Source organism: Fonsecaea nubica, assembly GCF_001646965.1.
Source record: "Fonsecaea nubica strain CBS 269.64 chromosome Unknown Scaff85, whole genome shotgun sequence".
Taxonomy (NCBI): domain Eukaryota; kingdom Fungi; phylum Ascomycota; class Eurotiomycetes; order Chaetothyriales; family Herpotrichiellaceae; genus Fonsecaea; species Fonsecaea nubica.
In genome coordinates, this window is record NW_019173758.1 from 103,474 (window position 1) to 121,605 (window position 18,132).

The 18,132-nt window shown below is 51.2% G+C and overlaps 7 protein-coding genes across 7 annotated transcripts; 5 read left to right on the top strand and 2 right to left on the bottom strand.

Annotated features, from left to right (window-relative positions):
* Positions 1-182: 182 nt before the first annotated feature.
* Positions 183-886, top strand: AYO20_09363 (hypothetical protein; the record flags this gene model as incomplete). The annotated part of the gene is made up of 2 exons (XM_022647634.1): positions 183-279; positions 345-886. 2 exons carry the CDS (start codon positions 183-185, stop codon positions 884-886), a joined length of 639 nt encoding a protein of 212 aa, XP_022496426.1.
* Positions 887-2,540: 1,654 nt separating this feature from the next.
* Positions 2,541-3,191, bottom strand: AYO20_09364 (hypothetical protein; the record flags this gene model as incomplete). The annotated part of the gene is made up of 1 exon (XM_022647635.1): positions 2,541-3,191. The coding sequence occupies one exon, from the start codon at positions 3,189-3,191 to the stop codon at positions 2,541-2,543; it is 651 nt and encodes a 216-aa protein (XP_022496427.1).
* A 2,963-nt stretch (positions 3,192-6,154) lies between these two features.
* AYO20_09365 (hypothetical protein) lies at positions 6,155-8,410 on the top strand (the record flags this gene model as incomplete). The annotated part of the gene is made up of 1 exon (XM_022647636.1): positions 6,155-8,410. The coding sequence occupies one exon, from the start codon at positions 6,155-6,157 to the stop codon at positions 8,408-8,410; it is 2,256 nt and encodes a 751-aa protein (XP_022496428.1).
* A 1,311-nt stretch (positions 8,411-9,721) lies between these two features.
* On the top strand, positions 9,722-10,909 carry AYO20_09366 (hypothetical protein; the record flags this gene model as incomplete). The annotated part of the gene is made up of 1 exon (XM_022647637.1): positions 9,722-10,909. The coding sequence occupies one exon, from the start codon at positions 9,722-9,724 to the stop codon at positions 10,907-10,909; it is 1,188 nt and encodes a 395-aa protein (XP_022496429.1).
* Positions 10,910-12,268: 1,359 nt separating this feature from the next.
* Positions 12,269-14,355, top strand: AYO20_09367 (hypothetical protein; the record flags this gene model as incomplete). The annotated part of the gene is made up of 3 exons (XM_022647638.1): positions 12,269-12,326; positions 12,397-12,937; positions 12,984-14,355. The coding sequence occupies 3 exons, from the start codon at positions 12,269-12,271 to the stop codon at positions 14,353-14,355; spliced, it is 1,971 nt and encodes a 656-aa protein (XP_022496430.1).
* A 720-nt stretch (positions 14,356-15,075) lies between these two features.
* Positions 15,076-16,074, top strand: AYO20_09368 (hypothetical protein; the record flags this gene model as incomplete). The annotated part of the gene is made up of 4 exons (XM_022647639.1): positions 15,076-15,093; positions 15,254-15,325; positions 15,507-15,703; positions 15,948-16,074. The coding sequence occupies 4 exons, from the start codon at positions 15,076-15,078 to the stop codon at positions 16,072-16,074; spliced, it is 414 nt and encodes a 137-aa protein (XP_022496431.1).
* Positions 16,075-16,482: 408 nt separating this feature from the next.
* On the bottom strand, positions 16,483-17,694 carry AYO20_09369 (hypothetical protein; the record flags this gene model as incomplete). The annotated part of the gene is made up of 1 exon (XM_022647640.1): positions 16,483-17,694. One exon carries the CDS (start codon positions 17,692-17,694, stop codon positions 16,483-16,485), a length of 1,212 nt encoding a protein of 403 aa, XP_022496432.1.
* Between the last annotated feature and the right edge of the window lie 438 nt (positions 17,695-18,132).

Below are 18,132 nucleotides of genomic sequence, written 5' to 3' on the forward strand. Positions count from 1 at the left end.
CACCGTCACGCTATCTCCTATACCAGTACTCCACTCAGCACTGGTCTAATCGCCCATTCGTCATCGGTCACGAGCCTGGTTACCTGCGCCGGATCCTCCTCAACCGCAATCTCCAAGCCACATAAAGATCTTCTGCTCCTCAACCTACATCCTTTTTCCTCATATCAAATCTCATATTCAACATGAATCGCTCACGATCTGGCTCCGCAACCTCCAGCACCGGCAAAGAGCTTCCGGCTGACAATATGGCCATCCAGGTGCAAATCAGCGGCGAAAAGAGTGAGCTTCGCCTCATAGGATTCCCATTTTGTTTCATGATGGCAAACTAACAAGTGTCTCTACAGCGATCAAACTGAACGTGCGACCCGTTCACACTGTTTCCAACGTCCTGGAATTCCTCTCTGCCTCTACCAATCTACCAGCAGACGTTCAGCTCATGCTGGATGGGAAGCATCTTGAACCCTCAACTACAGTGGGAGAGCTCAAGCTTCAAGAGTCATCAACACTTAAGCTGTCTGCGCCGTCACGAAGTACCACACCTATAGATGCATCACAACCTCAACCCCAAGCGCCAACAACGGAGATGAGCACCGCTCAACCATCACCGTCCACCCCAGCATCAACATCATCAACACCCATACCCTCGGGCGCGGCCACACCGACGAAGAGGAAGTCGAACAAGCCCCGGTGTTCTAAAGATGGATGTAAAGCACCGGCTCAACCAATTGTGGGGGACTGCGGATTTTGCCAGAAGCGCTTCTGCGGAAAGCACCGTATGTTGGAGTCTCATAACTGTGAAGGCCTCGAAGACGCTAGAAAAGCGGACAAGGACCGCAACGCGGCCAAATTGGAAGGAGAGCGGACCGTGATGCTTCGCGGCCTCTAGAGAAGGAATCATGATTCTGAATGATCTGAAGTGGCATTTCCAAGGGTGAAGAGAGTGACATGCGTGGCGGGAAATACAATATCTTGTGCTTTTGTTTTTCTGCGACTCGGCAGAAGCGTTGCTACTCGGCGTTTGTTTGACGGCCTTTCCACGGCGGTATATGGGGTGTTTTGTTTTTCTCGTGGGAAGGGAACATGGGAAGGACTTCACCGTCTCAGGGTTCGTTCTGGGCTAAGGCTAGGACTTGGGATTGTGGGATCTGAATCGGGAATACCTCATCATGGGCTATGCACAACGAAACAGACGGCGTGCTTTTTGAGTGGGGATATTTTTCGTCCTGCAGTCTTCAAACTCGTGCTTCCTGCGATTGTCCCGCTCATTGCGGGCTTTCTGGCTTTGATAACTCTTGTGCGCAAATCGCAACGGGCATCGGATACTCGTGGGTCATCTACATATACAGAAGTATATCAATACTCAGTAATCACAGTCACGATCAATGACCATTTCACTCGCATACCAATAGGGAAATAACGGAAGCCGTGCTCGAGGACAGTCTAAGCTCCTCGCACTGCGGCCCAGCCAATCACTCAATGCCGATTGATTTTCCCCCCAGCGAACCGTCCAGTCAATTGTCGCCTTTTGTCGAGTCAGTATGGTTGGTCGCGTATGTTTCTCGAGAGCCCAACCTACGGCACATACGTATACATGTTGTGCCAGATAGTACTAAGTACCGAGTACAGCTTCGGAAGGGACTAAAGAAAAGCGGGGAAAGAAAGGAGGAGGGTCAACGTCAGTGGTGAGTGATGGGAGACTTTTGAACGAGGAGACAATTAGACAACTAGACGAGTAGACAGGCCTACAGGTAGATGGGCTTGTATGTCTACCAGGGATTTGCGCTCGTCGTAAATGGTTCGTGACATAAACTGAATATATTTCAATATATTTTCGTGTTCGGCACGTTGCAGGTCATTCATTCATGGACTGACCGACTGACTTACTGACTGAGCTGTGGAACAGGACAACAAGAACGACGCGAGCCTTTTTCGTGCTTGGTGGAATGGTGCATGCAATGCTATTCCCTATGCGCATCTGAGATGATTTTATACAAGGGTCAAAAATATATAACATTTCATAGAGGGCAGCGCCCTCGGTCTGCGTTGCGCGCCGTCATCACGGATGAAAAGAAAAGAAGTGTTTCAAAGTGTAAAAAGTCGGTCGGTACTTCGTAGGTAGATGAGCCCATTTTCTCCGTCAAGAAGCTCGACCTCAACTTCTTTTCTCGTAATTCCCATAAATACCCCTCTCTGACTTGCCTGCTGACTTGCGCTGGTCTCGTGGTGAGTGAGTGAGCTCCATGTATGTCCCCGAATCAGTCCCTGTGCTACTTGATTCTAGTGAATCTGTTGGAAGTACCTCGTAGTGATGCGACGCTCCGGAGGGCCACTCACAGATGTCCCAAAAAAACCGACAACTTGTTCAACGGAATTGTTGAATATGTTCTATGTTGCGTTTGGTGTACTTGAGGAACGTATGCCATGGAATAAAGCAAGGTTCACTCAACGCCTCCATCTCGACGTCTTCCTTTAATGCCAGTCAACACTTGTCTGTGCACACCGGACTGCCCTAAATCTGGACTCGCATACTCTGCCGACACCTAGGCCGTCGTCTCACGGTTTTCCCAAAAATTGAAGGTGCTGATCTTATCCACACTCCACGCAGTATTGGCGCCGTTGTTATTAGCAGGGGCATTCCCTTCTTGAAACCTACCCGCATCCCTCTTCCGCTTGCAGTATGTCCGTGCGCACGTCTCCACAGCTTGCCAATCGTCTGCGTTGAGATAACTCTTCACCGACTTTCCATCATCGTGGAGTTTGCAAAATGCCTCGCGGACCCAGGTGAGACAATTGAACGCCGAGTCGTCTGCGGGAATGGGGAGATCTCGAAGAATGGAATTCAGACGCTCTTCGTCCGTGACCTTGCACACGGCGACACGCACCAGAGCACTCTGGGCAATGGGGTTTGTAGGGATGTCTTGTTCTTCATAAACGTGCCGGTGGGTGTTGTGATCGAGGTGCGCTACATGGTAGCGGATTCCTTGATCAGTTCGCCGGGCGCTTTGAGGGCCGACAATCAGAGACCAATGATAAGAGTCACAGCTGAGGGCGTTGCGAAAGGAAGAATTTGTAGACGAGGCGCTCCGAGGGTAGAGGACAATGTAGAGTCGAGGCTTGTCTTTCGTCGGCTTAAGTGCGGTGGTAGATGAGAGAGACCGAAGGAACTGAGGCTTCGTCGAGCTTGGACTCATTGCTTCTTTCAGCAAATTAGATCTGGCTCACAAGTCCTCACTCATGGCAGAAGAGGGGCAGGAGCCAAGATAGAGATGGACATGACAGCCCGCGAGTTGCCCTATCAACAATCTTGAACGGTAGCCGCACCAAAAGCACAAGGCATTCTTTTTGGTGGGCTGGAGCTAAAGGTAGGATTGAAGTGAGGAGGCCAGTTGGTTCGCTTGTGCCACTCGGCTAAATCATTGTACGAATTCACGGCTGAGATGATTTTTCGGGTGAGTTTGCTGTAGCCCGATATAGAACAATCACCAAAACAACCCCCCACCACGTTTCTGGTGTTTCTGTTGCCATGATGACGAAATGTATCACGCCCCAGCACCACTGGTGTCAGTCCCTACTTCATAGCATTTCACCCATCTCGCCGGCTCGCCGTCCTCGGTTTGGGGTGAACCGGAAACTGGTCCAAGTAAGTCTGGGTAATGGATCAATTATCCCGTCTGCTGACGCTGTACAAGTGTCTGCTTGATGATTGACCTTACCACGTTGAAACGTGTCTCGTGAGGAGTTTTTCTTCGATCTGCGGTTTCATACTGAGGCTTTCAATGCCTCAGCCACAGCATTCCACGTCAAATTGATCAGGAGATGACGGTGTGGCGGAAGGAAAAAGGGAAAGGAGTGGCAGGGCGACGGAGATCACGGAGCGTCAAGCCACAGTTTGTGGCGGTGCTGGGATGACGATGCACCATGCCAAAACACCTAATCCATATCCGAGTTGGTAATCTCCTGGTTGGGCGATCGATTGGTCATGGTAGTCCATAAGTGGAGAGGGACGGAAGGAAAAAGACGCGTTGAAGGGGGGTTGGCGCTGAAAGAAACGTCATGGGTGGCTGCAATCAAGGACGTCAAGTGCCTTTGAGGCTGCCTAGGAAGGCCTCCAAGTTAAACAAGGTTAGGGGGGCTGGCCTCTGCCGAAGGCAGGATGATGTTCCCAGGCGCCTCGTGTGCCCTGTTCGTAATCCGAGTCACGGTGCCCACCGTGCCACCAAAGCCTGTTAAGTGACTTGCCTCTCCCCAGCCATCCGCGCATCTCATCTAAAAGTGACTGGTATCTTCTCTCCATCGCGCAATCTTCTTTCTTACCATCCCGTTGTCTACAGAGACTGTCGCTTTTACTCGCAAGCTTCGCCTTTTACGCCCGCTCAACTCCAAACACGTCTTTCACAGGCCTTTTCTAATTGAATCAACATGCCTTTCACAGCATCGTAAGTCACTTGTTCCGCCTTCTACCTTCCGTCCCCTTCCGCGCAGTGCGCCCACCAGAGCTGACCAGCTACCTCCAGCGACATCTGCAAGATTATCCTTGCCATCATCCTTCCACCTCTTGGTGTCTTTCTCGAGCGAGGTTGCAATGCCGACTTTTTCATCAACATCCTGTTGACAATCCTGGGTTATATCCCGGGTATCATTCACGCTCTGTACGTAAAAGACGCGCCAGGTCGTCTTCGCCCGGAATCGAAGCTAACAACATTGCAACAGCTACATCATCCTGAAATACTGAGTGATAAGAACCTAATGTCATGTCATCAACCATCGAAACCTTTCCTCTTTCTGTCGAGGGCCGACATCACCTCGTCTTATCTTGATATCCCCCACCTGCTTTTGATTCTCGGAGCATGATACAAAACACAACACACTCCTCATAATGCCCACAATCTCATCCTCGGCACGGGTCCGATCTCGCACGGAAATCACAAAGATCCTGTTGGCATGAAACTGGGCATTGAGACTGGATAGGGTGGTGTGACCTGGCCGAGGGACCGACTTGTTTGCTAGACGGATGGGAGCCTCTCCGTCCAACTTCGGCACACAAAGGTCGCCTTGTTGCTGTGCGTGGTTTGGACGCAGAGGTCTTAATTCAGCATAATGAGACACATTTTACATCCGATTCATATGAATTTCTAATATTTTATTCCTTGATCGTTTGAATGAGCTTTCTTCCCCTGGTCTAACGATTTTGCGGGAGATGGTGAGACCAAGACGAGCTTCGGAACTGCCATGTCCGAGCCTCCTGGATACCAGTTTGGAGATTTGTGGAAGCCTGGTGACGCCAACTCTTAATCCCGTATTCAACGGTCAAGATGCGTCATCTAGGGCTGTACCGATTGATTGGCAATCTTAAGTCGTGCATGACTAGGAAAATACCCTTGTTGGCCTGTCGCAGCATGACAAAATCCCTAAGTAGCGGAGTGCTGTGGTGCTGGCGCAAACAGTGTCGATGAGATGAGGTCGTGCCAGTGGGGAATGCTGGTCGCAAGCCTTGAGAGTACGAACACATATTGGATTGCGCTACAACTTGAAGAAGACCGCGATATAGTAGAGTCAAAAAGATCCCAAAGCTCTGCGCAGTAATATGATGCCACTCATCCTAATTGAGTGGTGGAAGCGCCCTGTAACCGCCGGTCATATCCGAACCCTACAGAGCCCTACAGACATTTCCCCATCTGGGGGTTCGCCAGGGGGAACCAACAGTCACGTGAGAGTGTCGTTGTCAGTTACGACCAGCCCTAACCGCTGGGCTCAGCGACTATGCTTCATCCAATGCCTCACATTCGACCACGTCCACCATGATGCTCTATGGGTTTCAGGCTATACGACCTATCGCAGATCAATATCCCAGCCGCCATCGTCATGCTTCCGTTAGAATGTCCTTTTCCAGGGACAAAATTTTACATGCGCCCTTGTCGAGGGGTGAGGTAAGACCAAGGGCACCCTCAACATTAAAAGACTCCCAGGTTCTCTTTCGCGTCACATATGCGAGGTTTACGGTGTTTTCCATTGTCATTGAACACTGTTGCGCTTTGGCGCTGCTTGCTACTTACTTGCTCCTGTGCTGTGTAGTCACTGCTCCCAGAACTATTTCCGCAAACGGCCACTTCGACCCCGATGATGCCTCAACGATGACAAAGGCGACCCAGTTGATATGGATGACCATACGCGGATCTTCCACAGGCCGTTGTCGAATCCCATCGATGGCAACAAGCTCCGCGCCCGACAGACGTCGACAAACACCTGCCTTCCTCCCTCCCTTCTCGCTGTTACTCCCAGTTGCGCAGTTGCCTGCATCCAACAGTTTGCAAGCCAAAACTATCCAGGGGCCACATGTGCAAATACCTCAGACATCGAATACCTCTGTGCACAATCTAACATCTCGGGACTTACAATTGGCGAAGGTGCCGTACAGTGTGTGGTCTCTGTTTGTATAGCAGACGATCAGAAGGACGTGGAGGTTTACGGCGTCTGCAACTCTGTGCCAGGAGCTCAACCGAGGACTGCTCGAACCATCACTGCGACAATCATTGGGCATTCCACCACGACATCTACCGCTATGGAGAGCCTACCCGCAACGATAGGAAATCCAACCTCCACCATGGAGGTCAGCACCATTGTGATGGCAACGGACACACCAACATGGATGATGGTAACATCAGAGGCATGGCCAACGTCTGCAGATTCACTTGCGCCAACAGAGACTCCAACGAATACTATGGTAGACCAAACCACTCGCGGGTCGACCGAGTCCTCCACGACATCAGGAGCTGCTGCCGTGCCGGAACAGGCAACTCCTGGATCTGGTTTCTCTACCACTCAAATTGCAGGGATTGCGATCGGGGGTGCCGCGACTGTTGCTATCGTTGTTGGACTGCTCATTCTTTTATTCTGGATGCGAAAGCGGCGTCAAATGCATCGACGTAGCCAAAGACGCTCACGATTAATCGAACCGTCATCACCTGCGAACCCTCGGAGCCTTGAGAAACAGACTCAGCCAAGCCTCGGTAATCTTGGAACTTCCCCTACAGTATCAAATACTCCAGGTCGCTTCTATGCCCCGCAACAACCGTCGGAAGAAAAGAGGCGAAGCTTCTGGCGGAAGAGCATCAGACCAGAAGAGATTGGAATAGCCGTCTCGCCAAAAATGCCCGCCGAACACTCCCCTGTCAGCGCATCCTCTCAACAAAGCTTCTCGCGGCTACTACCAGAGGTGCCTCCTGCAGTTCTTTGGCCCGCACCACTCGATGTCGACGCCACCAGGGAACGAAGGAGATATACGCAGCGACCTGTCAGTGAGGCCACCGAGTTTGACGACGAGCCGGAGGCAAAACCACAAGAACCAGAGCGAGTTTTCGTCGACAATCAGCCGTTCATACTTGAGAAACTACCTCTGTCGAATCGGCCACGGGGCCCACCTCCGAATCTGAGATTACCCGCATTGCCTGAAAGCCCTGCTAAGTCTGCAGGACAGACAGCAAGGATTCCTCTAACTCCAACCTACGACAACGGCAACGTTGACTTGGCCTCGCCGTCTGTTAACGTCCGGTCACCCGCTATATCGCAGCTGGCACTTCCAGTCATTGAGCACAAGCTGCCCCCATCGTCAATGTACGCAAATAGAAAGGTCCTTAGGAAAAAGCCTCCAGCGAGACTCCCTCTTCGGGTCATCAACACGCCGCCCGTGGAGCCTCCTATACAGCCACGGAATCTCCCAGCGCTATCTCAATCAGCGTCGCTTCCTCCTGCAAGTAGACAGACGCTGCCTGTGAGCCGTCGCACGGAAAGACAAAGTTCCACCAGCTCCATCTATACCGAGATTGAGGAAGACACAACGCCTGAAGAAGCAACCAAACAGCTTGGGATGGACGTTAACACAACGACGACATCTATTATCCCCCTCAACATTCGTAGCGTCTCACCTGCGCAAGAGGGTCCCATTAAGGATTTGAGGTATCCTCAGATTCCTCGTTCGGCCGCCATATCCAGACAGGCAGATAGGCCTGCCCAGCTTCGAGCAAGCCTCAATCTGTCCCCTACGTCGGCCTTTGTACCACCATCAACTTCATCTTTGCGACAAACCAGGGATCAGCTTATTCGCGCAGAATTAAGCTTTGTGCAAACAGATACCACCTCCTCCGACGGATACCTCTCCGATTACATTGTCGAATTTCCCTTTCCTCCCGTATCGAAACCTCCCAAAGCCAGTTTGAGCGAACTCGGTAGCAAATCACCAAGTGGTAACAAGGGGCCCCCTTTGCAAGGTATCGATCAGCCTGTGAACGAAGTCACGAACACTAGTACGAGAACAGTGAATCTCATTGTTCCACAACGCTCGCCGTCCTCGAAAGCCCGATTGACCCCGAGTAAATCGAGCAGTGGTGATTTGTATCTGACTGTTGAAATTTGAGATATGAACGGTAAGGATCTGTCATTCAGGATTTATGTGTATTATCAACGATATTCTTGAGCAAGATGTGGTAGAGCGCTAATGCAGCCGCTTGCCAGCCAAGGTATATTATGTATAACATGAGAAGTCCCAAGTGGTATGAGATTGATAGAACAGAAACAACGAAATTAATTTCAGAACTTGTTCCGTCATCTCCTTGGAGCTAGCAAACATCTGCTGTATGAATAGCTCGTGCTTTAGTTTCAATCTGTGTAATTGATTCGCTCCTTTCTTGGTCTTGGCCCCAAGTGCGCAGAGCAGCGAGAGATGAAAAAGGGGTTTGGTCTGACAGAGAACTTGATTTGGAAATTCTCTCGCCTGCTTTATTGGTGTCAGACACAGCATTGAGTTTATCCACTTGCCCCGATGCGCAGAGCTTCTTTGAGCTCTTATAATGGCCACTCCCGTACTTGCACTACAGTAACAACGATCGTAAGGCTCTTTACTGATTGAGAAGGCTTTCTTTACTATCCCATATCTTCTGTTTCTCATATTCTCCCGTCGCTTTAGTTCATATCTCACAGAATCTACGGCGCCCATACAAACAACATCTAGGTTGACCTGCCAGTTATGCTAAACGTCCTTGTTCACAACTCTCGAGACAGGCTATTAATCCATGCCAACTCATCTCACGTGGCAAACTTCAGACGGTGTATGACTACACAACACAGCCGTCCCATTGCTTGGCGAAGGATCAAACTGCAGGATTATACATTTCGAAGAGTCAGACTACCAAGATCATCAAACGGAAACGTCACGTCTTTCTCAGGCGTAAAGTCCAAAGCGGAATATCCTTCGATCACCACACCAAGGCATTCGGACGATATAAATCGCTCTGTCCGTGCGGGTGTGACCTGGTTGACCAGGAATCCGGCCCTTGTGGTGAGTAGCAGCTGAGCTGATCTATATCTTAGAGGACTCTAGATTCCACCCTCGAGCATATCAAACCCTGGCTAACGAAGACAGGATCCCGAAAGGCTACGTTCAGAGCTGCCCAGATATTGTGACAACAAATCCTTGGTCAAGATCTTGATCCTGTTCGTAACACCGTCTTTGGCTTCTCTGCTCGAGCCAGGTACTTTTCTTCAGCATGTCCTGCCTTCGTTGTACGCTGGCCGCCGAACTTTTGTGAAAGGCAAACCTATTGAGAAAACGATAAAGTGCATCAATGCTGTGGTTGACGCGCTTCCAGTCCCTCCTGATATCGACGGGAATCCAGATGGAAATGAAACCCCTACAAGGGCGGCTAGTACTGAAGGACTGGCGCTCTTCATGACCTCTAAGAATTTCGACGCCCGATCTGTTCATTCCCAACCGGAACAGGTTGAGGACGCAGATAACAACTCCGCCACAACATTGAAATTTTGCTCTTCCGCTGAAGCGAGCTTTCCGGATCGAGCAGCACACCTCGCGCCATCCGTGCGGCATGTTGCATTACCCGTCGCCAACACCATTTTCGTCAACGAACGACGAACAACTCTTTTCCAGGACTCGTGGAGGATGAAACTCACTGAGTCAGAGGAACCAACCATCAGCTATCTTGGCAGAAAGAGTCTCAAATCTTTTCAAATGAACCTTCCCTGCCCGGGAGATTGTTTTGTAGACGGCGGATCTGCGCCATTACACGCACTAACAAAGCCGAGAAAGGTCGTTCGATCCATGGGAAATGTGCTTCGTCAGATTGAAGTCGACGGCGAGGCTGTCCCTGCCTCACAAGAGCTTGAGACAGCCGTTTCAGCATATATCAAGTCGAATCCCACGAGCATGGTTCGGGGTCCACTCCTCGTCTTTGGTCTGATTCGTTCACCAGGGACTCCATCGTTCGACGCGGATGCGGATGCAAACAAGGATACCAAGGAATCGGGCTCACTGAAACCGCTTTGGCAAGGAGCACAGCTCTTCAAGGTCTCAGGCGGCGGAGGAGGCTGGGGAAAGAGACAAGGCCTCTTATCACTGGAATCAGCTGTCGATTTCGAAATCGGTGACGCGCCATCACTTGTGTTCCCAGACCTGGATAGCGACCAAGGCGGCTTCCATGAGCTAGGGTCGCGTAGCATAGTCCCAGTGGACAGCACGGTCGAGTTCTTAGTTTGTTCTGTGGATTCTGCACCCAAGGCCAGCGCAAGAACATTCCCATCAAAGCCCGCGTTGTTCCCTAGGCAAAAAGACGGCACGACCGTCGTACTGGGTACTGCCATGGACCCCGACTCCCAGGACTATCTGGCAGAGGACCCAGACACCACCAGCACAGGGGTGGTCTTCTTACCGGATTACTTCGGCATAGTCTCTTACGGAGGTGCTGCTCTTGGCACTGACAGCTCAATATCGACCGGACATAAATCGAAAGCGATTTCGCGGACACGCTGTGATGTTCCGAATGCTCGCTTCATCATTCGTGGCGTGGGAAGTGTGCAACGGCCTTGTTCTACAGGAGACGAGTACGTGTTGAAGAAAGAATAGGGGAAGGCCGTGTCTCATGTTCCGAAAGGAAGGAGTCAGTCGAGTTCTCAACTATCGCCCGCTATGCGACCAAGGCTTAACTTTGCCTCAGGACGGATGTCATTGAACTTGGTTTGCCAGATCCAGACTCTCCACAGCGCCACAGTGGTGCACCGAGACATCACTCAGCTGCTATCTATTGGGGAGAACTCGGGCAAGGATTTGATGTGCGGGCAAGGGCGGCAGTCCAAGGATGGATAGGCCCATTGTTTCGAACTGAACATATCTTAAGAGGCCAGAGACAAATCGGGAATATCATGTGTAAAAGTCATGACCTTGACTGTAGAATGTCCACATCCAGTTCCTCCATGACTTGCAAGACAACGCCTAGAGACTCCATGAAGCCATTTACGGCAACACGGAGCATGCGATTGGTGGTTGCGCTATACTGGGTGCGAAGAATAATATTGTGGGCATCTTGTAATCCATCATCACCCTCTACTGTATGACCATTGATAGAACCTGGTTTGACTAAAGTGAACTCTCGACGAACCAGTGGCGATAGCTCAGCATCAACTTGTAGAGCGCGCATGGCCGTGGAGGCGAGGCGATGGTCTAGTAGAGGGATATCGATGACCCTGTGTGGGAGTAGGGTCAGTGCTTTGCGCAAAGAATTGATGGGAAGATTAACAACGCACAATGAGCATGGAAAGTCGGATTGAGAAGTGCCCATGGCCAAGTCGTCAGAAGTGGAAAAAGGGCACCGCGACGCATCCAGAGAGGCGGAGTGATCGTAGGCAGTCCAGCCAGGTTGAGGCAAGGTGGTCCAGAATCAAGAGCCAGACACGAGGGGAAGATCTGGAATTGATGTTTGGGTTCAGGTAGGAGTGGCAGCCGCCTAGGCAAAACAGCAGTGATGTTGGTGTGGGTGCAGGAAGATCGGTTTGAAACCCCGATAAGCGGTTGCTGGGATACCATGATGCAGGGGCGAAAAGTAAACATGACGACGGGACACTGGGAACTTTGGGGCTGCCACCCCTTCCCCGTTTCATTCATTACCCATACATGCCCGGTTTTCGCATTCTTCAGACATACAGCCATTGCTTCCTCTTCCAAAGCACCACATCTTTAACCTCTGTCGCCGTCTTCGTCCACGTCCCATCGTACTCAGGCTACTCTACTGCATCTTCGCTACTACCTTTGCCTCGTGATATGCTGCAAACTTAGAGACATTCCTATCTCCACAAGACTGTTTACAGCTTCTCCTCTTTCCAGCCTCGAGCGCCCAAGCTTGTCGACACTTGCTATCTGCGACATTGAATACCTGTGCGGAATCCTATCATTCCATTGTCGGCGATCCCTCGTCAACCGTGAGCAGTGATGGCACCCTCGCTGGTGCATCCTGCCAGTTACGGCCAGGTCATCGAATACATTCAAGGTACACAGCCATGAACCAAAACAATGCCCCTCACTGCGATGCGCATCACTGACAACTCTCTCCACAACAGATCGCCTCTACCTCGCATCCTACATTCACGCACCTAACGAACATACTCCTTTCCCGTATCCCACGCAAGTAAAGAAATCGCCGCAGAAAAAGTCCTCCAAAGCGCAGTCGGGTCCTGTTCCCGCTGCTCTGCGCCCTCCTCCGGTCTATTTCACCATCGACGACACTCTTCTGTACAATGCGTTTCACGCCGACTTCGGTCCCCTGCACATTGGCCACCTCTATAGGTTCGCCGTCCAGTTCCATGAAATCTTGGGTGACCCAGCCAACAACGACAAAGCCGTCGTGTTTTGGAGCAGGGCTGATGCTAGGAGTCGAGCAAACGCTGCGTGTCTTGTCGCATGCTATATGGTCCTGATCCAAGCATGGCCTCCTCACCTTGCTCTTGCGCCTATTGCTCAAGCCGATCCTCCATACATGCCCTTCCGAGACGCAGGGTACAGCCAGGCCGATTTTATTCTCAACATTCAGGATGTGGTGTATGGCGTCTGGAAAGCCAAAGAAGAAAATCTGTGTCAGCTCAAGGAGTTCAATCTCGAAGAGTATGTCGCTCGACTAACCTCTGGGACCGACCGCTAATGTGTCTAGATACGAGCGATTCGAACGAGTTGACCAGGGAGATTTCAACTGGATCTGCCCCCAATTTGTTGCCTTTGCATCTCCTCAATCTGAGCCAACCACACCCATTCCCATCTCATCTCCAGCCTATGCAACACTGCCATCTTGTATACCAGAAGTTCAGCGTGCCAGGATACCCCTGCCCTTCAAGAACGTCCTCGCTCATTTCGTCCAACGTGACGTTGGTTTGGTTGTTCGACTCAACTCGGAACTCTACTGTCCAACATACTTTACTGCTCTTGGTATTCAACACATTGATATGATCTTCGAAGACGGAACGTGTCCAGCCCTTCCCATTGTCCGCAAGTTTATCAAGCTGGCCCATGACACCATTGCAAGGAGCAAAGCTATCGCAGTCCACTGCAAGGCTGGGCTTGGCAGAACCGGGTGCTTGATCGGAGCCTATTTGATCTACCGCCACGGCTTTACTGCAAACGAAGTCATCTCGTTCATGCGATTCATGCGTCCTGGAATGGTGGTCGGACCACAACAGCACTGGCTGCATCTGAATCAGGGACAGTTTCGAGAATGGTACCTGGAAGATCAGTGGAAGGCAAAAATGGAGTTGAACAAGCCCTCGACTCCTCGCGTCATGACAGCGAAGACTCCCATACGTACTTCTGGTACAGCACAGACGGCGACTCCAGATCGCTCAAGCACCCAGAGAACTGCTTTGGGCGAAATCGATGGCAACGACGTCTCGACTGCTGGAGCTTATCAGGACGAAAACCTCCCTGCCCCAACACCGGGTCAACCTCGAAAGTATGCTCGAATGGATCCTCGAAGTCACCCATATGCTCGGTCGTCCTCGGGCACCGTGCGTATCAATGGCAATAAGTCTGAGAGCGAGGTCGCCACAGTGGAGACGCACCGAGTCAGTACGAACGGCGCAGAAAGCGAAGAGGAGCTCATTTTACAACGAGCGGCGTCCCGCCGAAGCCATAGCAAGAGTCCTGGTAGTAAAGGCAAAGCTCGCAGCGTCTCATACACCACCACCACGACAACCATGACCAAGACTTTCGACGTGGGCGACACGATGGGTATCTACGAAGACGATGGGGATATCAACTTCCAGATAGAGGATACAAACGCCATATGGGACGAGCTCGCCCAGGAACAGGAGAATTTGAAGCTCAGTACTATGAGTGAGAAGAACCCACCTGGAACTGCCCGACCAAAGACCCCACGATCTGCTAGTGGAATGGGTACCATGGGCGTTCCGAAGACTCGATCGCTTAGAGAGTCACCACGGCGCAGCGGAGTTGAGGATAAGATGAAGGTCAGGAAGACAAGTGGCCGTGTTGGCAGTGCCAGTCATGGGCCGGTTGGTGTGAAGCGGTAGTGTTGCGAATTTCACGACCAGCTGAGCATTTCGTTATGACCATACTGCAACGACAAGGGGGCGACCGACACCGCCCATGAGCGAGAGGCATCGGCGAATTATGGAGTCACTCATTCCGACTGGGGACATGTACATTGACATCTGGAATACCACAATGGGAGTGGATGATGGAACAACTTCCTGCAAAGCGTGAAACTTGAAGGTCATGAAAATATTGTGTATTCTCTGGACCGAATGAATTGGACTCGGCATGACAAGGCAATGGCGCAGAAAGGAGTAACAAAGGAGTCAACGGCTGGTGGGTTTCTGGCCAGCAACGACGATGGACGGATGGCAGGTTGACGCGGTGTGATTGTGTCCGTGTCGTTTGTGACCGTTGAGTATTGTATTTTGTGATTCAAATCGAAAGTGTTATGAAAATGATATTCGTATTGTGATTGATGTCCCATGGGTTGTTGTATAAAAGTGTTTATGCGTCTTGTTCGTGTAATTCTCGGCTCATAGTCGGCGAACAAAATTGCCAAGGTCACTGTCCGAGAAGGGCAGGTAATGCGAATTTTCAATCCACAAACCCCAATTTCTCTTGTGGCGCGGGATTTCTCAGGGAGTTCCGCACTCAGATTTCCAAATTTCCTCACCCACCAACTCAGCATCACCTCTAGAGGCGCAGGATATCGATCTCTTTGCGTCCTTCGATTGCACCAGAAGAGCAATACAACAATGGCACCCTCCGTGAAAGTAAGTCCCCTCACCGCCGCCGGGACGCAAACGCGGGCAATCGATTCGATCGATCCAACCGAACAGCTTTGCTGGTCCTCATGATATACACAATGGGGTGCAGTAGGCTAAGGTTTTCTCTCCGTCCTCCTTCGGGAGGGTTGGAATTCTTTCAATATAGGCTCGTGCCACCGCGCAAAAGGTCGCATTGAAGGGCAAAGCTGGCGCAAAAGGTGGAAAGGTCACCAACAAGGTACGCAATGCTCGTTGATGGAACAATTAAGAACACATCCACTGTACATTCATCCACGTCTGTACAGTCATGCGCCTGAGCATGCACGTTCTTGAGTGTCAAATGTTTCGCGGATCACCTTGCGCAGCCGTCGAACAAGGGATGTGTGTAGGAGCTATGCTAATGTCTGTGACGGAAACAGTACACCATCAACTGCTCACAACCAGTCTCCGACAAGATCTTCGACCTCTCCGCTTTCGAAAAGTTCCTGCACGAGCGAATCAAGGTCGAAGGTCGCACTGGCAACCTGGGCGATAATGTCACCATCAACCAGGTCGGCGACGGCAAGATCGAGGTCATCACGCACATTCCCTTCTCTGGCCGCTACTTGAAATATCTGTAAGCAGAAACAAAACCCAGTTGTGCACAACTCTCTGTCCACACAGGCCTCTTGCCAATCCACCTATACCAACTCCTCCAAACAACTTGTTGCATAAACCAATCCATATTCAAAGTATGCGACCGTGGTGCGGAGAGAGACCTGGATATTGCGTGAGGAGCATTTGTCCACTCCCCCCTGGGGACACCACCGCCTGTCGGAACTGTATCGATGCTAACCAAAACTGCGTTATGCTCAATCTAGGACCAAGAAATTCCTCAAGAAGCAACAACTGCGCGACTGGCTGCGTGTGGTGTCCACATCAAGGGGCGTCTACGAGCTGCGCTTCTTCAATGTTGTCAATGACGAGGGCGACGAGGATGAGGACTAGACTCACGTTGGAAGTTGTATGCAAGTGCTAGGCACCTGAAACCATTGATGCGGTCAATATTCTTGTATCTGAGGCTGATGCGCAGTTCGTTGATATGCCAGGCAACACCCATGCAAGGTCTGAATTCAAAGCAGGATGGACACTGACACTATGAGCCTCCACACCCTGCGGAAAGCCTTTTCTTCGACCTCTTGAAATGGTTTCTTTATGGGCATCATTCTAGCGGGCATGTCAAGTTTCATACTCGTCAAGTCGGGGGGTTCTTCTCGTGTCCGCCTAAAATGACGGAAATAAAACGACGAAAATCTTCATGCCGCAGTTCAAAAATCTGCCCAATAGAATAATTGCGAGGCTCATCCATCCGTCCCTTGGTGTCTGTCTTGTTCGTGCCTGTGTTCGGAGACAAGCCTACGTGTCTTCCCCTTCCCCCTGTTGTATCCGCTGATAGAGATGAATCTGATATCTCATATTCTCAAGCTCCACTGGGTACTTGAGCGGCTGTTGCTGGCTCAATCTGAACCATCTGGAATCGTCAGAAACCAATTTCCTCCACTTGCTACCGCCCTCTTCTGCCTTGCCAGCAACGTCTAAAAGCGTGTGGTCTAGTAACCACTTCATAGGGTAGCGTCTCGTCTTGGTGTTCGTATCTCCAGCATCTTCTCGCTGTCCCTGAGGAGCGCTGGACCCCGATCCCACTGTCACTTCGGAGTAACTCCCAGGGCTATCTACAACCAGAAGCCATGTGCCCGGGGACATGATATCTGTAAGCGCCAGGAGAAATGCCGTGGTGCGCGATATTGAGGCTGTGAAGAGCTCGTTGAGTGTAAACATGATAGTGCAGAGATGCGCCCCACGGAGGATGCTCTGCAAGTCAGCCTCATCGATGGCGAGGATGTCATGTTGGTGAAATCGCACCGAGAACTCGTCACTAGTTGTGAAGGGTTTATTCGCTGCCTTGACGCTCTCAGTTGCGTAAGATGATAAGGGAGGTGGTGTGTACAGTGTGTTCTCTAGTTTGGAAAGGCAGGCTGACCAGTCTGCGATATCGACGACATGAACACATAGTCTCCCCGTTGTTAGTGAGAGTGTTCGTGCTGTAGCCGCACAGGCAGCCACCTCCGCGCCTCCGCCACCTCCAATGCAAACTACAGTACAAGCGCTGGCTGCATGTGAAAGAAGTGCTGGCGTCGCGAGCGGACTCGCATTTGTGTTTGGGGCAGCGGTCGCAGTCTCGCCGGGTCTATTCCAAACTCTTTCCAAGTCGTCGTGCAAGAAGATGCTCGTATACCCGAGGGCACGGCCTGCACTCCACCTGAGTGCATATGCATCGAGATATTCGGGCTTGGCAAATGCACCAGCAAAGTCGCGCTGGAACAGGTGGCCTTTGACGTGCTGAATGGTGGCGTTCAAATCAACTTGGCTGTGGTTGAGAGGAAAAGCCCGAAGAAATATGTCTAGAATCTGCTGCGGTAGTTCGGTGGGTAAAATGAAGCCATGGGCTTCGGGACGTTGCCGCATTGCTGTTATACCAGTGCTACCACTCGCCCCGCCACGACCTCGTGGTTGAGAAGTCTGACGTGTGCGACTGTCTGTTCCCTTCTGCTTCCTTGCTGGAGCCATTGTATCGGATTGGTGCGGCAGAGACAAGATACTGCTCAGCCGGATTTTTTTTTTTCAGAAATGCTGTGTTACCGACAAAATCACGCACTCGTTCCATAAGTTGGAGCCAGTCTTCGGATAAAAATCCGAGATTGAATGGCCTGTTGTGTTTCCAAGAGACCTGCCAGATATGCTGACATGCGGTGGGAGGGCTGGGTCCTCACACTGGTGTTTGGGTTCTATTATGTTGGATTTCACGTAAAGAAAAAAGTCCCTGGCTTGATAGCGCCCAACCTTTAGGTGTCATTGGGAAGCAAGTACCACATTCGGAAGTGCGGCTTGCGTTTCTGTACGAGGTACTCGGTACTCGCAAGTAGGAGGCGACTCCGCTGCATGGAAGTTGACAGGATGAGACGAGGTTGACACCAATAATCTGCGTTGTACCTCACAGGCAACTAG